The sequence below is a fragment of the Triticum aestivum genome, chromosome 5D, assembly GCF_018294505.1.
Source record: "Triticum aestivum cultivar Chinese Spring chromosome 5D, IWGSC CS RefSeq v2.1, whole genome shotgun sequence".
Lineage (NCBI taxonomy): Eukaryota > Viridiplantae > Streptophyta > Magnoliopsida > Poales > Poaceae > Triticum > Triticum aestivum.
In genome coordinates, this window is record NC_057808.1 from 398,672,068 (window position 1) to 398,698,224 (window position 26,157).

The 26,157-nt window shown below is 42.0% G+C and overlaps 1 protein-coding gene and 1 long non-coding RNA gene across 3 annotated transcripts; one reads left to right on the top strand and one right to left on the bottom strand.

Moving 5' to 3' along the window:
- The first annotated feature begins 8,059 nt into the window (after nucleotides 1-8,059).
- Nucleotides 8,060-21,129, top strand: LOC123122096 (uncharacterized). 2 transcript variants are annotated; one of them, XM_044542233.1, is made up of 14 exons: nucleotides 8,060-8,428; nucleotides 9,769-10,305; nucleotides 10,416-11,555; nucleotides 11,747-12,071; nucleotides 12,593-12,860; nucleotides 12,960-13,176; nucleotides 13,586-13,935; nucleotides 14,099-14,620; nucleotides 14,984-16,184; nucleotides 16,295-16,648; nucleotides 16,904-17,141; nucleotides 17,393-20,175; nucleotides 20,273-20,421; nucleotides 20,604-21,129. In XM_044542233.1, exons 1-14 carry the CDS (start codon nucleotides 8,348-8,350, stop codon nucleotides 20,926-20,928), a joined length of 8,490 nt encoding a protein of 2,829 aa, XP_044398168.1. In that variant the 5' UTR covers nucleotides 8,060-8,347; the 3' UTR covers nucleotides 20,929-21,129. The 2 variants fall into 2 exon arrangements, with proteins under 2 accessions (XP_044398168.1, XP_044398169.1); XM_044542234.1 differs by having other exon boundaries at nucleotides 12,605-12,860.
- An 853-nt stretch (nucleotides 21,130-21,982) lies between these two features.
- On the bottom strand, nucleotides 21,983-24,113 carry LOC123125127 (uncharacterized). Its single transcript, XR_006461288.1, has 4 exons — nucleotides 23,723-24,113; nucleotides 23,527-23,626; nucleotides 23,360-23,425; nucleotides 21,983-22,314 (listed from the first exon to the last, which is right to left on the bottom strand). It is a non-coding gene; the product is annotated as an uncharacterized lncRNA (long non-coding RNA).
- Between the last annotated feature and the right edge of the window lie 2,044 nt (nucleotides 24,114-26,157).

Here is a 26,157-nt window from a genome sequence, read left to right on the forward strand (position 1 = left end):
CGCTCTCTAGTTGGTTGCTTCCCAGTCTTTTTCTAGCCTTCACTTGTACTAAGCGGGAATACTGCTTGTGCATCCACTTCCATAAACCCCAAAGTTATTCCATATGAGTCCACCATACATTCCTATATGCGGTATCTACCTGCTGTTCCAAGTAAATTTGTATGTGCCAAACTCTAAACCTTCAAATAAAATTCTATTTTGTATGCTCGAATAGCTCATGTATCAACTAGGGTTGTCTGTATCTTCCATGTTAGGCGGGTTATTCTCAAGAGGAGTGGACTCCGCTCCTCACTAACGAGAAAATGGCTGGTCACCAGGATGCCCAGTCCCATGCTCAAATCAAATCAAAATAATTGCAAATAAAACTCCCCTAGGACTGTTGTTAGTTGGAGGCACCCGTTGTTTCGGGCCAGCCATGGATTGATGCTTGTTGGTGGTGGGGGAGTATAAACTTTACCATTCTGTTTGGGAACCGCCTATAATGTGTGTAGCATGGAAGATATCGAGATCTCTCGGTTGTTATGTTGAGAATGAAAGTATGCCGCTCAAAATATTATTGATCAAAATCGAGCTCTGGCACCTCTACAAATCCCTGCTTCCCTCTGCGAAGGGCCTATCTATTTACTTTTATGTTGAGTCATCATCCTCTTATTAAAAAGCACCAGTTGGAGAGCACTGCTGTCATTTGCATCCATTACTATTAATTTATATTGAGTATGACTATGATTGGATCTCTTTTACCATGAATTACAATGTTTAGTCAATCCTTGATCTTCAGAGGTGCTCTACATTTATATTTTGCGGTCTCAGAAAGGGCTAGCGAGATACCATCTTGTTATATCATATTATGATTGTTTTGAGAAAGTGCTGTCATCCGAGATTTATTATTATTGCTCGCTAGTTGATTATGCCATTGATATGAGTAAACATGAGACCTAAATGTTATTGTGAATATGGTTAGTTCATAATCTTTGCTGAAAACTTGAATGCTCGCTTTACATATTTGCAACAACAAGAGCAAACAGAGTTTGTAAAAGTTTTTCTTTATCACTTTCAGTTTGTCAACTGAATTGCTTGAGGACAAGCAATGGTTTAAGCTTGGGGGAGTTGATACGTCTCCATTATATCTACTTTTCCAAACGCTTTTGCCCTTGTTTTGGACTCTAACTTGCATGATTTGAATGGAACTAACCCGGACTGGCGCTGTTTTCAGCAGAATTGCCATGGTGTTATTTTTGTGCAGAAAAAAAGTTCTCGGAATGACCTGAAACTTCACGGAGAATATTTTTGGAATTAATAAAAAATATTGGCGAAAGAATCAAGGCCAGGGGGCCCACACCCTGTCCACGAGGGTGGGGGCGCGCCCGCCTGCCTCGTGGGCCCCTGGTGCTCCACCGACCACAACTCCAACTCTATAATTCACGTTCGGGGAGAAAAAAAATCAGAGAGAAGGATTCATCGCGTTTTACGATACGGAGCCGCCGCCGAGCCCTAATCTCTCTCGGGAGTGCTGATCTGGAGTCCGTTCGTGGCTCCGAAGAGAGGAATCCGTCGCCATCATCATCATCAACCTTCCTCCATCACCAATTTCATGATGCTCACCGCCGTGCGTGAGTAATTCCATCGTAGGCTTGCTGGACGGTGATGGGTTGGATGAGATTTACCATGTAATCGAGTTAGTTTTGTTAGGGTTTGATCCCTAGTATCCACTATGTTCTGAGATTGATGTTGCTATGACTTTGCTATGCTTAATGCTTGTCACTAGGGCCCGACCGCCATGATTTCAGATCCGAACCTATTATGTTTTCATGAATATATGTGAGTTCTTGATCCTATCTTGCAAGTCTATAGTCACCTACTATGTGTTATGATCCGGCAACCCCGAAGTGACAATAATCGGGACCACTCCTGGTGATGACCGTAGTTTGAGGAGTTCATGTATTCACTAAGTGTTAATGCTTTGGTCCGGTACTCTATTAAAAGGAGGCCTTAATATCCCTTAGTTTCCAATAGGACCCCGCTGCCACGGGAGGGTAGGACAAAAGATGTCATGCAAGTTCTTTTCCATAAGCACGTATGACTATATTCGGAATACATGCCTACATTACATTCATGATCTGGAGCTAGTTCTGTGTCACCCTATGTTATAACTATTGCATGAGGAATCGCATCCGGCATAATTCTCCATCACCGATCCAATGCCTACAAGCTTTCCACATATTGCTCTTTGCTTAGTTACTTTACTGTTGCCACTGTTACAATTACTACAAAACTGCTACCGTTACTTTTGCTACTGTTACCGTTACTTCCATACTACTTTGCTACTAAATACTTTGCTGCGGATATTAAGTTATCCAGGTGCGGTTGAATTGACAACGCAACTGCTAATACTTGAGAATATTCTTTGGCTCCCCTTGTGTCGAATCAATAAATTTGGGTTGAATACTCTACCCTCGAAAACTGTTGCGATCCCCTATACTTGTGGGTTATCACCCCCCTTGGCGCGCCCCCTTGGTGGCCGGCCTCCTCCTCCCCTCCTTTATATACGGGGGCAGGAGGGCACCCCAAAGGACATCAGTTGTTCTCTTAGCCATGTGCGGTGCCCCCCTCCACAGTTTACTCCTCCAGTCATAGCGTCGTAGTGCTTAGGCGAAGCCCTGCGTAGATCACATCACCATCACCGTCGCCACGCCGTCGTGCTGACAAAACTCTCCCTCGACCCTCTGCTGGATAAAGAGTTCGAGGGACGTCATCGAGCTGAATGTGTGCTGAACTCGGTGGTGTCGTAAGTTCGGTACTAGATCGGTTGGATCGTGAAGACGTTCGACCACATCAACCGCGTTAACCTAACGCTTCCGCTTTCGGTCTACGAGGATACGTGGATACACTCTCCCCCTCTTGTTGCTATGCATCTCCTAGATAGATCTTGTGTGACCGTAGGAATTTTTTGGAAATTGCATGCTACGTTTCCCAACAGGCGATGCTTGGTTGCCACAGGGAGAGCTAAGGAGAGAAGGAGTTTAGGAGGTTGCCATGGAGGAGGATGAAGAAAACTCTTCTGGAGTTCACTTTCCGGCTTCCGAGAGGGGCACATTGGCTGGCATCTCCACTCGTCCTAACCCTCACCGGGCCATAAGATCATCAAACAATCAAGAGAACCTTGAAGTCCTATAAGAACTCCCACCAAGAAGGCCCTTACACAGGTTACATCGTAACAATTTTCACAATTTGATTCACAATTATGGATTCGAAAATACTTCTCGTGTGCACATACCGTCCAATTGGGACATATCTTGTCCAAGAGAAAGTGATGCAGGAGCAAGTTCTTGGGGGCCGGACAATAAGCATATTATGGCCGAAGTGGAGAAAAACATGGAGCTGCGACATAAAGCCCTTCGTGAGATTCAAAGCATGAAGGAGGCACTCATGGATATATTGGGAGTTATATCATCACCACTTCCTTCTTCATCACCCAAAGAAAATTGAGTATCGGGTATGGGCACTCCCCTTGGCTTCTGCCAAGCTTGGGGGAGGTGCCCCGGTATCGTATCACCCCCACTATCTTTTGCTTTTACTTATTTTAGTTTGATCTTTTGCTTTAGATGAATAAAAGTTTAGTTCAGTCCTTTCTTTTTGAGAGTTTGCTTAGTGATCTATCTTTGTAATCGTGTGCGAGATATATAATAAAGTTTAGCTTGAATTTTTGCTTTCTTTACTTTCATGTTCCAATAAAAAAAGGAAATAAATGAAAAAGATCATGTGCTAATCTTATGGTAGGTAATGACACCACATAAGGAAAAGTATAAGTAGAAAATTTTATTAGAGATTGACAAACATAGCATTGGTCAATGATGCAACTCATGAAAGAATTAATAAGGAAAGAGAAGATTCACATACAAATACACTATCCTGGAAATCTTTTGTGATTGTGAGCCCCCATCAAAATATTATATGCCAAAATTGTTGACCTTGGACAAGGAAGACAATGTAATGATTTATGTTTGTTCATATTCACATAGAAGTTATATTATCATAGATTCTTTAACATGTGGTGCTTGCCCCCCATCTTTGCTAGCCAAAAATTCCGCACTAAGTAGAGATACTACTTGTGCATCCAAAAACCCTTAAACCTAAATCTTATTACCTACCTAAGGATTGAGTAAGATCCTTCAAGTAAGTTGTCATCGGTGCAATAAGGCAATAAAAATTGCTTCTAAAAGTGTGAGATCATTTAGTGTAAGAGAAAAATTGAGCGTTGTACGAACTTGTGATGGTAAAGAATAAGGCAATAAAGGTTGCCATCACAAGAGGAAATATAACATGACGTTCTTTTGCACTAAGGGGTTGAGCATACAAACAAATAAACGCATGGCAACCTCTGCTTCCCTCTGTGAAGGGCCTATCTTTTACTTTATGTATTTACTTTTATGCAAGAGTCAAAGTTTTTCTCTATTCCTTTTTATTTTTTTTCTCCTTGGCAAGCATCATGTGGTGAGGAAAGATCTAGGCACATATGTCCAGTTGAATATGGGTAGCATGAGTTATTATTGTTGACATCACCCTTGAGGTGAATACGTTGGGAGGCGAAATTATAAGCCCCTATCTTTCTATGTATCCGGTTGAAACGTTTTGCTCATGTGTATGCGGTGAGTGTTAGCAATCGTAGAAGACTATATGATGGTTGAGTATGTGGACTTGCCTAAAGGCTCCGATATGTGACCCTTCCTAAAAAGATGATGAATTGTAGTTGCAAAGTTGACTGAAAACATAGTTTGTTGGTTTCTAATAGAGTTTATGCTTTATACTTCAATAATGTGATGAATTGCTACTTATTCATGAGAAGTATATGATAAAAGTTCTATGATAAAAGTTCTATGTTTAAGTTTGTTGCTGTTATAATAATTCACATGATGCTTCTATGTCCGTATTTTGTTTTTATCGACACCTCTCTCTCTAAGCATGTGGACATGTTTTTCGATTTCGGTTTTCGCTTGAGGACAAGCGAGGTCTATGCTTGGGGGAGTTGATACGTCCATTTTGCATCATGTTTACCTACTGTTATTTACAATGTTTTTATGCATAATAAGGCTTTTTGGAGTAATTCTAATGCCTTTCCTCTCATAATATGCAAGGTACACACAAAGAGGGAGAATTCCGGCAGCTGGAAATCTGGACCTGGAAAAGCTACGTCAGGCCACCTATTCTGCACAACTCCAAATAAGCTGAAACTTCACGGGAAATTTTTATGGAATAAATGAGGAATATTGGAGCCAATAAGTACCAGAGGGGGGCCACCAGGTGGGCACAACCCACCTGGGCGCACCAGGGAGCCCAAGCACGCTCTGGTGGATTGTGCTCCCCTCGGCCCACCTCCGGTGCCCATCTTCTGGTATATAAGTCATTTTGACATAGAAAAAAATAAGGAGAGGACTTTCGGGACGGAGCGCCGCCGTCTCGAGGCGGAACTTGGGCAGGAGCACTTTTGCCCTCCGGTGGAGCGATTCCGCCGGGGGAACTTCCCTCCCGGAGGGGGAAATCAACGTCATCATCATCACCAACAACTCTCCCATCTTAGAGAGGGCAATCTCCATCAACATCTTCAACAACACCATCTCCTCTCAAACCCTAGTTCATCTCTTGTGTTCAATCTTTGTACCGGAACTATAGATTGGTGCTTGTGGGTGACTAGTAGTGTTGATTACATCTTGTAGTTGATTACTATATGGTTTATTTGGTGGAAGATTATATGTTTAGATCTAATATGCTATTTAATACCCCTCTGATCTTGAGCATGATTATCATTTGTGAGTAGTTACTTTTGTTCTTGAGGTCACGGGAGAAATCATGTTGCAAGTAATCATGTGAACTTGATATGTGTTCGATATTTTGATAGTATGTATGTTGTTATTCCCTTAGTGGTGTCATGTGAACGTCGACTACATGACACTTCACCATATTTGGGCCTAAGGGAATGCATTGTGGAGTAGTTATTAGATGATGGGTTGCGAGAGTGACAGAAGCTTAAACCCTAGTTTATGCGCTATTCCGTAAGGGAGCGATTGGATCCAAAAATTTAATGCTATGGTTAGAATTTATTCTTAATACTTTTCTCGTAGTTTCGTATACTTGCGAGGGGGTTAATCATAAGTAGGAGGCTTGTTCAAGTAAGAACAACACCTAAGCACCGATCCACCCACATATCAAATTATCAAAGTAGCGAACACAAATCGAACCAACATGATGAAAGTGACTAGATGAAATTCCCGTGTACCCTCAAGAACGCTTTGCTTATTATAAGAGACCGTTTTGGCCTATCCTTTGCCTCAAAAGGATTTGGCTACCTTGCTGCACTTTTGTTACTACTATCATTACTTGCTCGTTACAAATTATCTTGCTATCAAACTACTCTGTTACTTACAATTTCAGTGCTTGCAGACATTACCTTGTTGAAAACCACTTGTCATTTCCTTCTGATCCTCATTGGGTTCGACACTCTTACTTATCGAAAAGGCTACAATTGATCCCATATACTTGTGGGTCATCACTATTCTAGTAAAGAATTTTTGAATGTACTCCAATGTATCAAAAAATCATTGATGAAAATATAAGATGCGGCCAAGATGCGCCGCGCGCTCTGGGCACATGTCCGGCGCATCGTGAAAAACGGGCGGATGACACCCCATTGCCATCCTCAAACGGACGAGATCCGGGCAAAACGGACGTCCGTTTGGGATCGTGCATTGGAGTTGCCCTAATTTTTGGGATCAAAAGAGAACACGTTCCAAAAATTCTAATCTTTTGTGGGATGTTGGCCTTCCAGATGATATCCTGGCGGTTTATGTTAATAGAGTTTTACATTATCAAGCTACCATTCGTACTTGCTCTATCTGCGGGGTTGAGAATGAGAGCACTTTCCATGCTCTTGTTTCTTGCCCCAAGGCTCGTGCATTTCGGTTGGCGTTGAGGAAAGTTTGGAATTTGCCAGGGGAAGAGGCTTTCAATTATTTAGGGCCGGACTGGTTACTTATTTTATTAGACCAGTTAAGCTGTTCGCAAAGGGAGCGCATCTTGTTTCCTTTCTGGTGAGCTTGACATTTGAGGAATGATTTGATTTTTAGAAAAGGAAAAGAACCCGTTACAGGATCTGCTATGTTTCTAGAAAGCTCCTGGTCTTCCTTTTCGCCGTGTCAGCCTACAAATAAGGTAGTCACCAATTACAAAGGAAAGGAGGTGGTGGCTGGTTTTGGTGCAAGTAATACTAATGTGAGATCCAAAGAGGTGTGGTAGTCACCTCCTTCTGGCCACGTCAAGATCAATGTTGATGCAATTTTGTGGAGAGTTTAAGTGCCGCGAGCGTTTGGGTGACGCCCAGGAGCTGTACGTGTGATATCATTGTCTCATCTTGGGACTTCATTGGGTTATACTCTGGTGTGGATGAAGCGGAGCTTCGAGCATGCCTTGCTGGGCTTTATATTGGTATTTCTCTTAACATGCCTATTATTTTGGAAACTGATTGTGTGTTTGTGACTTCTTTTCTTGCAAATGAAAATTGTGACAGATCCCTGCTCGTTGACCTCAAGAAGGAAGCGGATGGCATCATCAGGCTTCTGGGAAACTTCAAGTTGTCAAAAATAAATAGAAGGACCAATTCAGTATCACATGAGATTGCTAAATTTAGTTTTGATGATAGATCTGATGATTTTCGTTTCTTTTTAATAATTTCCCGCCCTGCGCGGGCGTCTGCTGTTATGAACGATTGTAATGACGTTTTAGTAACTAATTCATACTCAAAAAAGAAAATCACGCAGCAGAGGTGTTTTTAAGAAAAAACACGTTGGCAGCGAGAGAGTCACAAGGACTGTGTGCGACCAAAGACAAGAGAGGAGAGACAGTGTACCCGTACTAGTACTTTTTACCATCGCATTTTTACTGTAGCCGTAGCACCACGGCGCTCTCTAGTCTAGCTCTGGCACTGTTCACCGCGGCTGGCTGCCACCCTCCTCTCTTTACCAACCCCGTGAAAAAGGGCCCGAATTCCAAGACACCGCCCCAAAAGGCTGCCATCCTCTCTCTTCCTCTCCCGCAAGCAAAAGATTTCTGCGCAGTACCATATTGATCGTCTGATCCCCTCTCCCCTCCCCTGCCATCCCATTGATCGCTCATCTGCTCTGCTTTTCTGCATTGACTGACCACAAGCGACTCCTCCCTCCTCCCTCCAGACGGCCAAGGCCACAAACCAACCCCCTTTGCTTCCATTCCTCCTCCCTCTCCTCCCAAATGCCGCCTGCCTGCTCAGGTGCTCGCGCGTGAGCGGCCAGGACGACGCGCGAGACGGAGGGGGGAAGCCATGGGGGAGACGGATTTGGAGGACGTGGTGCTCTCCTGGTCGCTCCAGGAGATCAACGACGACGACCTCTACAGGGGGAAGGTACGTGCCGTGGTGCTCTCCGTGCGCCATCCATCTATCCCTCCCTCCCTCCCTTGCTCCGCCTCCGGATGATGATGATTTGTGCGGGCTCGACCCTTTTATTTCGGTTGTTTTTTCGGTCGAATCTGTGCGCATGGCACGGACTCCGGACGAGGGAGGCGTATGCTCCGTATGCGCGTTAGGTTTGAATCTGGTGATTTTCTCGGTTTATCGCGTTTAGAGCGCTGCCTTTTGTGTGTAATCGAAGCTGGTCAGCTGTTGGATGTTCCAGATGATGGTGTGTGTGGTCCGCGCGCTAGGGTTTAGAGGGGGTTTCTGTCCACGTGTCATGGAACTGTAACTGCAATTAATTAGCATGCGCTGAGTGCCATTTCTGGACTGTCGTCTGATGGCAAGTGGCAACGCACGTAACTGTTGCACGCTAACTGTTGGATTTCAGGTTTTTTTTTCAGAAATTGTTGGATTTCAGGAAATTACATGTTGCCGTTGCTTGTTGCTGCCATCTGTGACTGATTCGGGCTAATGCCATGGTTCTTTTTTTAGAGAATGGTTCTTATGTTACTGATGATGGAGGTGCACATTGCTGTAGAAAACGATGACACACTAATTTCATTTTGTGACCACCATTTGTTAAGTGCCTCCAAAGAACTTTATTTGGTGGCAGATAGGTGCTGTAGAAAATGATGACACAACTATTGGATTTCAGGATTGTTGTCTGATCGCAAGTGGCAACGCACATAATTGTTGCACGCTAACTGTTGGATTTCAGGATTTTTTTCTTTCAGAAACAGTTGGATTTCAGGAAATTGCATGTTGCTGTTGTCCGTTGCTGCCATTTGGGACTGATTCGGGCTAATTACATGATTCTATTTTTAGAGAATGGTTCTTATGTTACTGTTGGAGGTGCACGTTGTTGTAGAAAACGATGACATACTAATTTCATCATGTGACCACCATTTGTCAAGTGTCTCCAAAAAACTTTATTATTAGATAATACACTGTAAGTTTCAAACCGCTGTTGGAACATGATAGGTCGCTGTTGGAACATGATAGGTGCGTAAGTCATGTATCGTAATGATATGTATGCGTGATGTTGTACAATTTGGTGGCAGAAATTACAAACTGTCTTGCTATGGAAAACAATTTCTATAGCTGAGTACAGCAACCTCCTTGTGATATGAGCCATGTACTGATCCTTGCTTATTCTTGCAGTAGATGACATTGATCATATAGCTCTTCTGTTTACATGCCATTTGTTGTGTGCTCAAGGAACTGTAGGAGAATCATCTTTTGCTAGCTATAATTATTTTTCATTTGGAAATGACCTCTTTTGTTTTTAGGTTGAGACTATTCCCTGCAACTTCAAGTCACTTGATCACTATCTTGCATCGTACCGTGTGCCTCTGATTGAAGAAACAAGGTCAGATCTGTGCTCATGCCTTGAACTCATCAGTCAAGCACCCTCGTCGAAAATACTTTCCATGGAGGTAGCAGGAAAGTCGGGATCATACTTTATGGATGTGGACTTTTGGGACAATGATGCTGGTTTCTCTACTGGGGCTTATTCTGCCAGGAATGGTGACATCTTTATTTTGTCTAGCATAAAACCTGAAGCTGCAGAGGACTTAAACCGCCATGGTGTCACACATTGCTTCGCAATGGTTACTGAGGTTTCTATGGATGATGAATACCAGAAGGGCTTCAGAGTCAAAGTTGAAAAGAATATTGATTTGGAAGAAGACTTGAACAAACTCAAACATGCAATATTTCTCAATAATATCACCACAAACATACGTATATGGAAAGCACTTACCTTTGATGCACACATGAATGACAATTTCACAATAATCAAGTCGCTCTTAGCCCCCCAAAATCTGGTAATATGACATGCATACTCGTGTTTTAGTTTTACTTGCCATTTTCATTACCAGTATAAATTAGTATGGCACCTAACCTTTTGAGCTCCTCTTTGTCTGCTCTGTTTCAGGGTGAGGATATTTGCGGTATGTGTGCTAAGCAGGATGGGGGCCCTTTGGCTTCTTTCACAGAGCAATTGCTGTCGGTTATGCTTAATCAATCACAAGTGGATGCTATTGAATCTGTCATCTCAGCTGTACAATGTGGGCATGTGAACCTCATGAAGCTTATATGGGGTCCACCAGGCACTGGAAAAACCAAGACGGTTAGCGCTTTACTGTGGGTCTTGGCGTGTTTGAAATGCAGAACTCTTACTTGTGGTCCCACAAATGTTGCTGTTGTTGGAGTTTGCACTCGTTTCCTTGAAAACTTGAAGGATTTCAGTGAGCACACTGACAATATTGGTCTACCTTTTTCTCTTGGAGATATTTTGTTATTTGGAAGCTGGTCTAACATGGACATCACAGAGGATCTTCAGGAAGTTTTCTTAGATTTTCGTGTCAATGAACTTGTGGAATGCTTTTCATCGTCGTCTGGATGGAACTACAGAATAGCTTCAATGATATCCTTTTTTGAAGACTCTGCTTCACGGTATGATATGCTTCTTGAGGATGATGGCAAAATTGATCCAGTGTGCTTTTTGGACTTTGTAAAGAAGCAATTTGACGTGATAGCAGTAGCTCTGAAAAGATGCATCATGAATTTGTGGGTTCACCTTCCTGGGAGGTGCTTTTCTCGTGACAGTGCCATAAATATATCTACATTGCTTCATATGCTGGAAAAATTTGGTGCTCTTCTGTGCAACGTAGACTTGACTGATGAGGGCTTAAAAAGGGGACTTGGTTGCCTGTCAACTGAAAACTCTGTTTGTGCACAACCTATGTCTTCTATTGAAAAGGAACTGGATGGAGCAAGGTCTTCATGCCTTAAATTGCTAAAGGATCTGCTACACTCGCTTAATTTACCCACTGGAGTAAACAAAAACTGGGTCCAGACCTACTGCATACGTAATGCAACACTTCTTTTCTGTACTACCTCTAGCTCTTATCGGTTACATCACATGGAGATTGCACCCCTCGAAGTATTAATTGTTGATGAGGCTGCTCAAGTGCGGGAGTGTGAATTGGTGATCCCACTACGTCTGCATAGGTTAAAACATGTTGTTTTGGTAGGAGATGACTGCCAGCTGAGTGCAATGGTTAAAAGCAAAGTAAGGGTTTGCCTCACCCTCTTTATATTGTCTGAATTCATTTGTTAGTCATTGGAACATTTATCAACAAGATAAACTTATGATACTGAAATGCTAAGAATAAAAAATGTGACGGCCATATCTTTCTTTTATGTTTCATTGTTATTTATCTGTTTTCGATAATCTTACTTACTTCCATTGGTTGTCTCTAGGTATGCAAAGAAGCTGGATTTGCGACAAGTTTATTTGGGAGATTGGTTGTGCTCAAATTTGATAAGCATTTGCTGAATATACAGTATCGCATGAATCCTTGTATCAGCTTATTTCCAAATGCTCAGTTTTATGAGAGGAAGATTTTAGATGGTCCCAATGTCCTGTCTCCTAGTTATAATAAGGATTACACATGCCTCCCTTTTGGGAGCTACACGTTTATAAATCTCACTGATGGAAGGGAAGACACAGAGGGCATGGGAAACAGTCGCAGAAACATGGTTGAAGTTGCTGTTGTTTTGCACCTAATCCATACCATCTTTAAATGTATGTCTAAGCTGAACTCTATCCTTTCTTTAACCTTAATATCCTTTCTAGTTATTTTTTAAGAAGCTACTTGGGCATGGGATCTTTAGAAGCTGACGTGATCTGCCGTTCTTGTATTGCATACTGCATAACCTTCATTGGTAGAAAGGTGTTCACCACAATAGTGTATGTTTGAGAGTCCAGTTTTCTATGTGTTCTCTTGATATGGTTAATTGCATCAACCCGACTTTATTAGATTTCAATTCTACTGCCCTGTTCGGTAAACAATGTATTTTTATTTTGAAAAAAGAGAGCATTAGATAGATGACATGAAAGATGAAGCATTATGCTCTATCAGAGTTGTTTGGCCATTGCCTGGACCCGCCTTAGTAACTTCTATTATCATCGGACTTCGTAGTTGAAAAGCAATGATATGTCAATGATTTGGTGATACAGAATCAATTTAAATTTGTTGAAGAACATTCTTTCAATAGCCTTGTCAAATAATTGATCCGTAATGATCAGTAAGCGTACCACCTAAGTTTTTTCTGCAGCTTGGAAAAGGACAGACCAAGGGCTCAACATCGGTGTGGTCTCTCCATATAACGCTCAAGTTGATGCAATTAAAAATCGACTTGGCCAAAAATATGATACATGTGATGGCTTTCATGTGCGAGTGAAGTCCATTGATGGTTTCCAGGGAGAAGAGGATGATATAATAATACTATCAACTGTTAGATCCAGCGGGAGAGGAGTTGTTGGATTTCTTGCTGATAATCGAAGAACAAATGTTGCTCTTACTAGAGCAAGGTGTGCATCAATTTTTTTTTGCGGTCCCTTGTTTTATTGCTGTTCAAAGTATGTCAGACTGATGATATAAATTATCTGATGGATGCTTTATTCATACAGGCACTGTCTTTGGATTGTTGGGAATGCTCATACACTTAATAAAAGTGGGACTGAATGGACAGACCTTGTTGCTGATGCGGAGAGACGTAAATGTATTTTCAGTGCCACTAATGACGCAACCATCTGTAAGTTGGTTTTGCAACTAAAACAAGAGCTTGATGAACTTGAGGATCTTCTTAGTGCTGATTCAGCGGTTTTCAGCAATACCAGATGGAAGGCAAGTACCATGGTTTCAGCCAGGTTGGCTTTGAACTACTTTCTTGTTTTCTAATATGTGGCTGCACTTAAATTACCCAGAATGCAAACCACATGTATATGCATTTGTTTTATGAGACTCATGCTTGTTGTCAGGTAGTTAGGGTTTACTGAATATACAGTTCCTTTATAGTGTGATTTTGTTTGTGTTCATGATAGATCAGTTTTTTACTTTTTGGAGTCATGTATGTGGTTCACTTGTCTCTGCTAGGCTGGTTGCTCTGCAATTGGATTGTGAGAGGTTTGTAAATAAGATTTTCAGGACATGTGCTACTTTGTGAAGCTCCTAATTTTCTTGAAGTACACAATGTTCATTTTTCTTGTATACATTCTTTCTCATGTTCCATCTTTTGTATTCATGTATTCGACAGGTCATTCTTAGCGACGAGTTTAGAAAGTCTTTCACCAAACTAAAATCACCACAGCTCAGGAAGGAAGTACTCCAAAAGCTTATCAAACTTGGAGATGGTTGGAGGACAACAGTCAAGAACCTTGATATGCCTGGTGTTTCTCATCTTGTAAAAGTATACAAGGTCTGGGACTTGTATCTTGTTTGGAGTACTGACATTGAGAAAACTGAAAGAACGTATTCCCAGATAATAAGAATTTGGGACCTACTGTCACAGCAAAATGTTGCAAGGACTGTTCAACGCCTCGAGAATCTATTCTCCATGTACACGGATGATTACCTGGATCATTGCAGGAGAGTGCAGGCACAAGGGTATGAGTTTTTTTGTTGTTAATGGGCTATAATCAGGTTTCTTAGATTTTTTATACCTCTGATACTTACAGAGATGAACTGTCTGTAAATAGTTCATGCCTACAAATGAATTGCCTGAAGACATTCTTCTAATCTTTGCCCTCCTTTTTGTTGTGGATAACAGGAAACTGGAGGTTCCTATGGTTTGGGATATTGTGCATGATATTATCCGCTATAACAAGGATTGCAAAGCTGATGCTCATGAAGAGCATGATCCCGTGGATACATCATATGGCATGGAGAATTCAAAAGTTAGTGAAAGCTTCCTGCTGATGAAATTCTACTCTTTATCATCTGGAATGGCAAAGCATTTGCTGACAGCTACTGATGGGTCTGAAATCGACGTCCCCTTTGAGCTGACGGATGAAGAGAAGGTGATAATCCAATTCCCGCTCACTAGTTTTATACTTGGGAGGTCAGGCACTGGAAAAACCACTGTACTGACAATGAAACTGATTCAAAACGAGCAACAGTCATTGATTGCATCCCAAGGTTTAAATTTGGATGGAGCTGATTTATCAGGGGTAGATGACAATAATATTATGTCAACAAAGAATGGAGGAGAAAGTTCTGTGAAACAAGTATTTATCACTGTAAGCCCAAAGCTATGTTCAGCCATAAAAGATCACATCTGCAGACTTAAAAGGTAAGTCGGTTGAATTGAAACCCCTATTTAAAAGTATTACATATGTTTACACCATTTTGGAAATTATTTTTATAGGACTATTTAAGTGGACAGAAATGTGTGCATGAGTTGGCTCAATTTTTTTTCCCACTATACTTCTTTCTGTTAGAGGTAGTGAGGGTAGGCCTTGAATGCTGCTGGGCTAGGCGTGCACTCAGCCACTCACATGACTAGCCAACTGAGCCATGCTTGGTGCTCTTTTGTGAAATTATACATTGCAAGTGGGTTCAATGATTTCTTATGAAGATACTCGCTTTGCTTCTTTTATGTTTTGTACCAACAATAATCCTTGTATTAATTCCAATTTATTTCAACCCTTTACAGATTTGGCACCGGTGATGTCTCTGACCAGTCTAGCATTCTTCACATGCATGACATCATGGATGACCTGGAAGAGTTTACAGAAATTCCTGACAGTTTTTGTGATCTACCTCACGGGCACTATCCTCTTACTATAACATACCGTAAGTTTTTGATGATGCTTGATGGAACATGCCAGACATCTTTTTTTGATGCGTTTTATGGTGAAATGAAGTCTAGCTTTGAGAGAGGCCATTCAAGATCTCGTGCAGTGCATACTTTTATTGAATTGAAGGAAGTTACCTATGAAAAATTTGCTACTTCCTACTGGCCTCGTTTTAATGCAGACCTGACAAAAAAAATTGCTGCGTCCACTGTCTTCACTGAAATAATTTCTCATATAAAGGGCGCATATCAAGCAAGCAGGCCTTATACTGGGAAACTGGACAGACAAGATTATGTGATGCTCGCTGATAAAAGAATTTCATCTTTGAACAATGAGATGAGAGATAGAATTTATGATATATTCCTTGAATATGAGAGTATGAAATGCACTGCCAGGGAGTTTGATTTGTCAGATTTCGTAAATAGTCTTCACAGCAGTCTTGTATCTGAGGGCTACAATGGAGATATGGTGGATTTTGTTTACATAGATGAGGTGCAGGATCTCACCATGACACAAATAGCACTTCTTAAGTATGTCTGTATGAACATCAAGGAAGGCTTCCTTTTTGCTGGTGACACTGCACAGACTATAGCAAGGGGTATAGATTTCAGGTTTGAAGATATCCGTTCACTTTTTTATACTGCATTCCTCGCAGAAACTGAAGCGTCTAATGAAGGACTTAAACATGGGAAAAGAGTCCATCTCTCAGATATGTTCCAACTATCACAGAATTTCCGCACACATTGTGGCATCCTCCGTATGGCACAAAGTATCATGAGCCTTCTGTACTTCTTTTTCCCGTCAAGTGTTGACAAGCTTAATCCAGAGACTGGACTTGTACATGGAGAAGCTCCTGTGCTGCTGGAGTCTGATAATGATGAGAATGCAATTATGACCATTTTTGGAGAAAGCAAAAGTAAACATGGTAACCTGCATGGGTTTGGTGCTGAGCAAGTCATATTAGTTCGTGATGATGCTACCAAAAAACAAATTACTGATCTTGTTGGTAAACAAGCTCTTGTTTTGACTATTGTTGAATGTAAGGGCCTTGAGTTTCAGGTATGGGCCTATATATTCAGTTTCATCTGTGTTCATTTTGCAAAATATTTTAACTGTAAAACGTGCTGTTTCAAAATGTCAAGTATACTCACTTCTGAGATATTTTCTAGGATGTGCTGTTGTACAACTTCTTTGGTTCGTCGCCTTTAAGAAACAAATGGAGAGTTCTCTACGGCTACATGGAAGATAAAGATATTATAGCACACTCGGAGCAGATCTCTCATCCTGGTTTTGACAGAAGCAAGCATTATCTTCTCTGTTCAGAGCTGAAGCAACTCTATGTTGCAATCACACGCACTAGGCAAAGACTCTGGATAAGTGAAAATACAGATGATTACTGTCGACCAATGTTTGACTACTGGAAGAAGTTGTGTATTGTAGAAGTTAGATCACTTGATTCTACCCTCATTCAGGCAATGCAGACAGGGAGCAGCAGTGATGATTGGAGGCTACGGGGAACCAAGGTTGGTGATCTTTGCTTGTTTGGTCTGGAAAGCCAATTTTAGTTACCATGCTATGCATTATGTTGCCTACTGAGTGATTTTTTTTGCATGTTCTTAATCTTGTGAAATTCATGTTTTTTTTTTGTCTCACAGTTGTTCTATGCACACAAATTCTTTGTTAGTCGGGTCACGGCGCATACCTACTTACAGTTTTTCTGTTCTTCTCTTTTACCATTGTTATTCCATCCACAAGTTCTCTCTCTTTTCCTTTTGTAGTTATTCAATGAGGGGCAATTCGAAATGGCTACTATGTGTTTCGAAAAGGCCGGTGATGCACACAGAGAGAAGTGGGCAAGAGCTGCTGGACTTGTAGCGACCGCTGACCTTGTCATCTCAAAAAATTTGGAGTTGGGCAAGGCTTCATTGGAAACAGCATCAGAAATTTACGAGTCCATAGGCATGCATGAGAAAGCTGCTACTTGCTATATCAAATTAGGTGACTACAAAAAAGCAGGTCTGCTAACTCTCCGTAGTTCCCAAGCTGTATCCATACTTTTGAGATCTCATCATTCCATAACGTTTTACAAATGACAGTTTGTTCTTAAAGAGTTGCCATATAAGTAAATGTCATCAGATTTCAAAACATTTATTCGAAATGAAATCCCTCCATAAATTGCAGACATGCTAATTTTTAGCTTTGATATGGATAATTTTTAGCTCTGTCTGACACTCTGACTAAACATTGTGTTCCTTGCATTGCCATAGGTATGGTCTATACGCAAAAATGTGGTATTTCTAGACTTGAGGAAGCTGGTGACTGTTTTGCTAGGGCTGAATGCTGGTCGGAGGCAGCTGAAATGTTTTTGAAAGCTAAATGTTACACCAAGTGTTTCTCCATGTGCTCAAAAGGAAAACAATTATACAATCTGGGCTTGCAGTTTCTGCAACAGTTAGAGGAGGAACATTCACTTGAGAATTCAAAATCCTTGGAGGTTTCTGCAATCAGAACGAAGTATCTGGATAATTGTGCTCAACATTATTTTGAGCGTGGTGACATAAAGAATATGATGCCCTTTGTTAAAGCTTTCAGCTCTATGGATCATGTACGGGTGTTCCTAAATTCTAGAAATCTTATTGATGAACTGTTGAGTTTAGAGATGGAAATGGGTAATTTCCTAGAAGCTGCAGGAATAGCAAAGCATAAAGGAGATGTCTTACTGGAGGTAGACATACTCGAGAAGGCAGATTTGTTTGAGGATGCAACACGGCTTCTCCTCCTCCATATCATTGTGGGTTCCTTGTGGTCTTCAAATAGTAGAGGGTGGCCTCCCAAAAGATATGCAGAGAAGGCACAGTTTCTTGCAAAAGCCAAAGAGTTGGCAAAAAAGGTCTCTGAGTGCTTCTACTGCTTTGTTTGCGTGGAAGCTGATGCACTGTCGGATGTGAATAAGTCTCTTTCCAGTTTGAATTGCACTTTGCTTGAGGGCAGAAAATGTGCAAACTTGTTAGTTGAACTTGTTGCTTCCCGTTCGATCCTTGATGTTCATCTGCAGTCTCGAGCCTCTGGATACAAGATAGAATTAGGGCCAGGATCTGAAGATGAAAATAGCTGTAATGATATGCTGGCCTCTAACCAGATGTCACCCCAAACTCTGTTTTATGCCTGGAATCACTGGAAGTCGATCATAATCAAAGTACTATCTCATCTTTGCCACACCGATGGTCCAGAATTAAATGACTATGCAGTTGTGTATGAAGATCTTTTTGCCAAGTACTTCGGATTGAGAAAAGATGGTGAAGGTGACAGATATGTGGTGCTGAACATGAATGCAAGTTGGCTTTCTAACGCTGGCAGGAATTCTTTGCAGCAAGACGGCAACAGATGTTTATTGGGTGCCTCCGAGTGTCATTCATGTGCTCAGTGTTTCTGGATGAATGAGCTGTCTTCTGTTGGTTTCAGTGTACTTAAGAAGTTGGAGTCAATTGTTCAAATTTCTCCAAAGCCGGCATCTTGGTATACCCTGGTGAGAACTGTCCTTATCATACATGAGATAGCTAAGTTTTTGGAAGAACCACAGTTCAGCATGCCAAAAGGTTCCATGAAGTTAAGAAGCTTTTTTGTTCTCTGTGGGCGTCGATTCTTTGAACTAGTTTTTCTTGTGTGGAGAGATGGGACAAAGGGGAGCCTCTCGCGTGTACTTGACTCACCAGCTGCATATGGATTGATTGCTGATTCTCTTAGTGCAAATCTTCGCCCAGCAAATAAAAAATTGACTTATGGGCATCTTGGGAGAACAACCATGCTTCTGCTTCATGCAGCACAATTGGATGAAGCGCTACTTTCAAGACTATTACAGTACCTGGGCAATAATTCTGAGTGGGCAGGGTTTTTCCGATATTTCAAGAGATTTCTTGACAGTGGTCGTGATAGATCCTCCTTGATCTTCAACTTTAAGCTTGCTCTTGAGTTTACCTTAAGTGTGAAGTGGAAGGATGAACTAGACTACATATCCCCAGGATGCTATGTGGGTCTTATGGAGTGCCTTGGTTTCTTGGCTTCATCATGCTTATTAGTACAGAATGATTTTATGTGCTGCACGAAATCTCTGTTGGTCAATATGCTGGAGTGCCGTACCAGCAAGGCTTTCATTGACACCTGCCAGGTATCTAAGTCAAGCCCAGATTCTGATCTTCATGGTTTGGCACACTTATCAGGCCGTTTCATATACGAGACAATTATTACTATCTTGACGACCAAGCATATGCTCCAGGAATGGGTAGATAAGACTTCATGTCCTTCCAGTACTTCATACAGAGCAGTCCTCCTGAGACTAGTTGTTACACTTTATCCTCTGATCCTTACTCTTTCTCTGGGGAAGTGCTATGAGGTCACACGTAACCTTGTGAGGAATGAAGTCTTCAAGGATTTACCTTTGGAGTTCTCTAAGAAGATTCAGGATGCTTTGAAAATGAGGTCTCACACACCGAGCAACTTCATAAGAGTGCTTGCTGATGCACTTGCCTCAATCGGAGATCATATGGTAGTTATTGGCTCACCCAAAAGCCCAGTAATATGTCGAAACCTGAAAACCTATATGATAAGCAAGGAGGATTTGCATGATGTTCCGAAGATAATGGCTCTTCTGCGTCTTGAAGAACCAAGTTCTGTGAAGCAAGAGACTCCATTGCCAGAAAAATCTGATGGTAGCAAGCGTCCTGAAGAACCAAGTTCTGTGAAGCAAGAGACTCCATTGCCAGAAAAATCTGATGGTAGCAAGCGTCCTGAGGAACCAAGTTCTGTAAAGCAAGAGATTCCATTGCCAGAAAATTCTAATGGTAGCAAGTTAAAAAATGTTATTTCTGGAAACATTCCTGTGAATGTAGAGTTAGTAAAGATAGGAATCAGTTCGAGAAAGAAAAAATCAACTGGTGTCCTTGTGCCTGTAGAGGTATTAAAGGTAGAGGGTTCGAGAAAGACAGATTCAACTGGTATCTTTGACACTCTCTGGAAGAAGCTTGATACTTTTCTACGCGATGAGCAAGGCCAGGTGAGTTTCATATGTTATAATAATGCTTATTTTGTTGTCTTCCAGTTTGTCCCATTGTTGGCAGGTGCCAAGTAATCCTAACAGCTAATTTCTGCAGAAAGATGCAAGGGTTGTCATTCAATTTCTTAGAGATGCCCTTCCATGGCTGGAAACAGGCGTTCTAGCATTGGTTGATAAAGAGCTTGATGAACACTATCTGGAAGAGATCAAGCACATCTGCAGTGAGTTCGAAAAACTTCCTGACAGGTAAGCAAGTGTTAATTTGGGGCCAACTTTATCTAGATTGTTATGCGATGTATTGTAATTGATAGGCATGTATGAGTAATAACATCCTCTCTTTTCTGCATGATATGTACCACCTTTCTAGTAGTGCAAGACGTGTCTTGTGAAAAATTTACCTTACCACTTGCGCGCGTGAAAATTCACAGGACGGACAAAAAAGCGGTGGATGATCTATACTCGAAGTGGGAAGGTGCTGGGAAGACACTGCAGCAGGTCATCCGCCTTGTGATTGGTTCAGGGTCATGCACGGATGGTTGTCGCCAATGCCAGGATGAGAGGCGCGAGGGGAAAGACCCCAGGCTCTGCCTCCTGAAACTGCCCACAGACTGCGTATTCAAAGCTTGCCCAGATGATGAGAGGGCTGGCACAGGAGAAGCTGCCTCGACTTCAACAAAGGCGGCGCAGAAGCAGAAGAGCAAGAAGAAATCCAAGAGGACAAAGAAGCCCGACAAGGGGCGTGGCAAGAAGTGAGCTGCTGTAGTTAGTTTAACCACCTTCAAGAAAATATTTGCGTGCATCGGAGAAGCTTGTGTCGTAAAACCATTGGGAAGACAGCAGAAATGTGTTGCTTCGCGTCTGGCCAAGGAATGTAACTGTTGAACCGGCACAAGACATTTGTTTGTACCCATGCATCACTATATATGAAGTTCCCCCTAGATTATTCATGTTGAATGAACGTGCTTACAAAAAGTGTTGGGCCCTTTCTGACCTGTGGAGTAGCCTCCTCTGCGTTATGGCACCACTTTTGAATACGCACACCTGTTGCATTGCAGGCTGTTTCCCCCCTTGGTGAGAACTGAGAAGAGGCCACCGTTGAAACTGCATTGCAAAAACTTGAAACGGAACCGATGGAGCAGTGGACGGCAACGCGATGTGAGCCAACACCCAACCAATTTTCAACACACCAACACCCATGATCTACCGGTAGAAATGATGTAGTGACACTAGTAGTAACTCGCAAAGACGCGCAGAGTCATGCAACCGTGAATCACACACTTCAGAAAGCCACCTGATCGCGTAGATCAGATCAGAGGGATAGCTACACTCAAACTGATAATCTCACAGCTGCCCCTAGAACCATGATAGCAGACTCGGATGACTGGGGTGAAGAAATTGAAACGGATGGGGTGCTCCCGATGGCCAAGACAAGATCATTGTCCAGGGCAGCCAGCAGGCCCACAGGACAATCAACAACACAATTTGGATACATACAAGCACAATAGCCTAAGCCATGGAACACCCTGGCAGCTTGGCTTGGTTTGGGATGGAAGAACAAAACGATGGTGAAACATGGGCTGGATCTCCCAGAACAAACATCAACAGCAAGAATCACTACAGCACCTTCACATAAATGCAGTGACACACTCTAATCAGGAATGGCACAGAGAACTTGCTGCTAAACAGTACGGCAGGAAAAAAAATAACCCTGGCACCATGAGGCACTTGTTTATCCTGGCGCCATACGAATAACTTACTCAACACTGTATTTATTTCAACAAAGAGAGAAAAAGGAGAGCACTTGCCTAAGCTTTAGTAATTCTATTTCTCAGAACACTGGTATGGATAGAGAATATATGCAAAAAAACCCGTACTAACTTTCCTACCGGCAATCTTCTAGCATTGTTCTCTATTGGTAATGCCTCCCTGGCCTGTCCCTGCCTTCGTAAGCAGGTGGGGCGGCGTTGTTTTAGTTACCGCTGCATTGGTAGCTTGGTGGATCAGGCGCGCTCCGGTAGGACTGTGTGTTAAAGTTGGGACGCCTATGAGGACACTAGATGCCAATTTTACTGTATCTCACCCACACCTCATGGTATTTGGGGTCGTAAGGAACAGCTTGTCCATCTATAAATGGTTCTCCTGAAATACAAGAGAAGGCATCAGATACACTCTCCTTACATATGGACAGGGATGGAAACTGAAAAAGTGCACAAGCTCCAATAATCCAGGGAAGACATGGCAGGTTAAAATGTTGAAAGTGTCACCTCAAGGGGCTCAAAATGCCAGGACAGAATGACAAACACTGGAACGATAAATCATCTTGCACAAAGCACTTGATTTTACGATATAGTGGTATGATAAATAATAATGAAAACTGCAGCCAAATATCATTCATACCACTAGGAGGAAGATGTACTCCCTCCGTCCCATAATATAAGAGCATTTTGACACTAATGTAGTGTCAAAAACGGTCTTATATCAGAACGACGCTCTTATATTATGGGACGGAGGGAGTATATTTTAAACAAAAACTAGCAACTACAGAAGCGCTGTCATATAGCTCTCATATCAATTTTGAGTGTACTGTGTTATATTCAGGTTTCATCAAAAGACAGAAGTTTGTGGTTGGTAGTCTGCCAAAAAGTTATAGGGGCCAACATAAGCTCCTATTTCAATTAAAGCATAACAAAGTTGTCACCAATCACCATTTCTGTCAGTTGAATAGATATCTTACATACTGGTGACATCCTTTACTATATACTGTAGGAATGAAGATACAAAGAGCAGTCTACACTCAAATACTAGAAAACTCTACATGATAACAATAGTGAGATTTTCATCACTAAACAGTTAAATGCTTAACTATAATACAGATGGGTACAGAAGCAATTAGCAGCACAAATAAGATACCAATGATGATCATTAATTAATAAATGAAAAAAAATCTGACAGGATAACAATCTTAAGCCTTTTGAGTAAGAATACAATTCCTAAAAGCATGTGCTACAGGAAATTTTCTCAAAATTCCTAGATCTGGAACCTGCAACTGAGATAGTCATAACTCATAACACAACATCATATAGTACCACACAAAGTGGTAAATCTGTTACCTAGTGAGGGGAAAAGCAACAACCATTTCAAATTATTATAGTGAATATTCAGTCAGATAGTACATAATCATTACCTCCATAGTCCTTATTTCTTACATCCACGTATGAACCAGGAAGAACCCAACGGACCTTAGGCAACTCTGAAAATAATAAATTAGTGGCATTTAACACAAGATCATTTGAAGTCACCTTCATAAAAAGATCACATACATACACGAATTTCATGTAATGATCAATATACCTCTGAGTTTGCCGGCGAGTTCGTCAGATAGTATAGGGCACCAAAAGAAAAATAATGCCTAGTTGACACAGAGTAGATCTTCATCCTTGCTTTGTCTTCACTGGAACGACATACATAGGATAGATTTGAGATACAGATATGTTATAAATAGTACATAAATGACTTTATCATACTGATCCAATCCTGATCCACTAACCCATCAAGGGTGAGGTGAGGGGGCAGCATACATTCCGACGACCTGAGCGAGGGTCTTGATGTAGCCGTCGATGATCTCGTTACGGTGGATGTCGGGGTTGCTGGCGTCTCCTGGGGGGCCCTCCATGATGACCATCCAGTGCTCATACTCATAGTCGCACCCGGGGATCGTCTCCTCGGGGGCACGGTTGCTGCAGTTGGAGGCCGAGTTCGCGGGCTGCTGGGCTGCGTCGTGAACCTCCTGGCTGGCGCCTGTCAGGTCCTAGTTGATCTAGAGGTACAGGAATGCGATTTGTATGGACTAATTTCAGAGAATTACGAGGAAGGAGGTCCCGATCTGGGTTTTATATATCTATCGGCTGTGCTGTATGAGTTTAGGGTTCATCCTCGAAGGGAATTCTGCAAGATTCAATGCCCATCTCAGCCACAACCCGGCTGTTAAGTAGGTGGATGCCTCGCTGTAGACAGAGACACACGAAAAGTAACAGTAACGGAAAGTAGATCCAACGGCTGACGATGAAGGTAGCTTGAAGAGTCTCCTGGGCCGTTGGATTGTCTGAACCGGTACGTGCCGGAATTGCCACAGTTAACTGAATGATAATCTTCAGATATCGCGGCCTGACATTACCCCCTCCTGAAGAACCGTCGTGTCCTCACGGCGTAGTGTTGTAGGTTCTCCAAGCTTCAGTCGTGCTTCGAAAGAACGCGGGGAAGGTGTGCTTGATGAACTCCGCATCTTCCCAAGTTGCTTCTTCGGCGGTCATATTTGCCCATTGAATAAGCCACTGCACCACCGGCATGTTTTTACGGGGAACTTGCCTGACCTCCAAGACTTGAGCTGGCTCTGTTTTAATGGTGCCATCTGCATTCACCATAGGCAGGTGTGGGCTAGGAATGGATTTGTGACCCAAGTGCTTCTTTAACTGACTAACATGGAAGACTGGGTGCATTTGCACATCTGCTGGAAATTGCAACTTATAAGCATTGTTGCCAATTTTCTGAATAACCAAGAATGGACCATAGTATTTGTTATGGAGTTTCAGTGCTCCTCTGAATCCAAATGCTGCCAGTCTGTATGGTGCCGTCTTAAGATATACCAGATCTCCCACTTCAAATTTTCTTTCCACTCTTTTTAAATCAGCATACTTCTTCATTCTATTTTGAGGTTGAAGTAAGTTCTCTTTCAGTTGGTGCAACATGTTCTGCTTGGCTGTTAAGAAGTCCTGTGCCTCCTCATTATCAGGTCCAGGAATTGCTAGTTTAGCAATCAATGGAGGAGGAAATCCATATAATGCTTGAAAAGGGCTCATCTTCAATGCTGTATGGTAGCTGGTGTTGTACCAATATTCAGCTAGTGGCAACCAAGCTAACCACTTCTTTGGCTCTTGAGTAGTCATACACCTCAAATAGGTTTCCAAGCACTGATTGATCCTCTCTGTTTGGCCATCAGTTTGTGGGTGATAGGCTGAACTATACCTCAGTTCACTTTTGTATGCAGCAAAGATGTCTCTCCACAGTTGGCTTCTAAAGATTCTGTCTCTATCAGATATAATAAGTGTTGGAGGGCCATGGAGTTTGATAATGTTATCTACAAATGCTTGAGCTACACTCTGAACTGTGTAAGGATGTGAGAGTGGTATGAAATGAGAGTATTTGGTGACCTGTCAACTACCACTAATATCACATCTTTTCCTTGAGAAGTTGGTAGACCTTCTATGAAATCCATGGATATATGCTGCCATGCCATATCAGCTACTGGCAAGGGATCTAGAAGTCCTGGCTGTAAGCAATTCTCATGCTTAGCTCTCTGGCAGATTGGACAAGTAGCTATGAAATATTCCACTGCTTGTTTAAGACCTGGCCAGTAGAAAATTCCTTTTACTCTCTGGTAAGTGGCTCTCATACCTGAGTGTCCTCCCACAGGTGAATTATGTAGGGCAGCAATCAGTCTTTCCCTCAATTTACTGTCATTTCCCACCAGAATCTTCCCTTTAAATCTGATAATACCAGCATGTATAGTATAATCAGATTTGTCCTCAGGAGATTGCAACAGTAACTTTTCTTGCAATTTCTTTGTGTCTGTGTCAGTTTGATAACTGATGAGTAGTTCTTTGGCCCACTCAGGAGTAACTTTTGACATGGACATGCATTTAGGAAGTACTCTGGACAGAGCATCGGCCACCCTGTTTGTAATGCCCTTTTTGTACTGAATTGTGAAATTGAATTCCAGCAATTTCATCATTAATTTGTATTGTATTCCTTCTGTAATCTTTTGATCAGTAATGAACTTCAAGGACTGCTGATCAGTTTTGATGATTACAGAGTTGCCCAGAAGATAGTGCCTCCATTTCTTTAAAGCTTCCAAGATTGCTAAAGCTTCTTTCTCATAGGTAGATAGGGCAGCATTTCTGGGATAGAGGGAAGAGCTGTAGTATG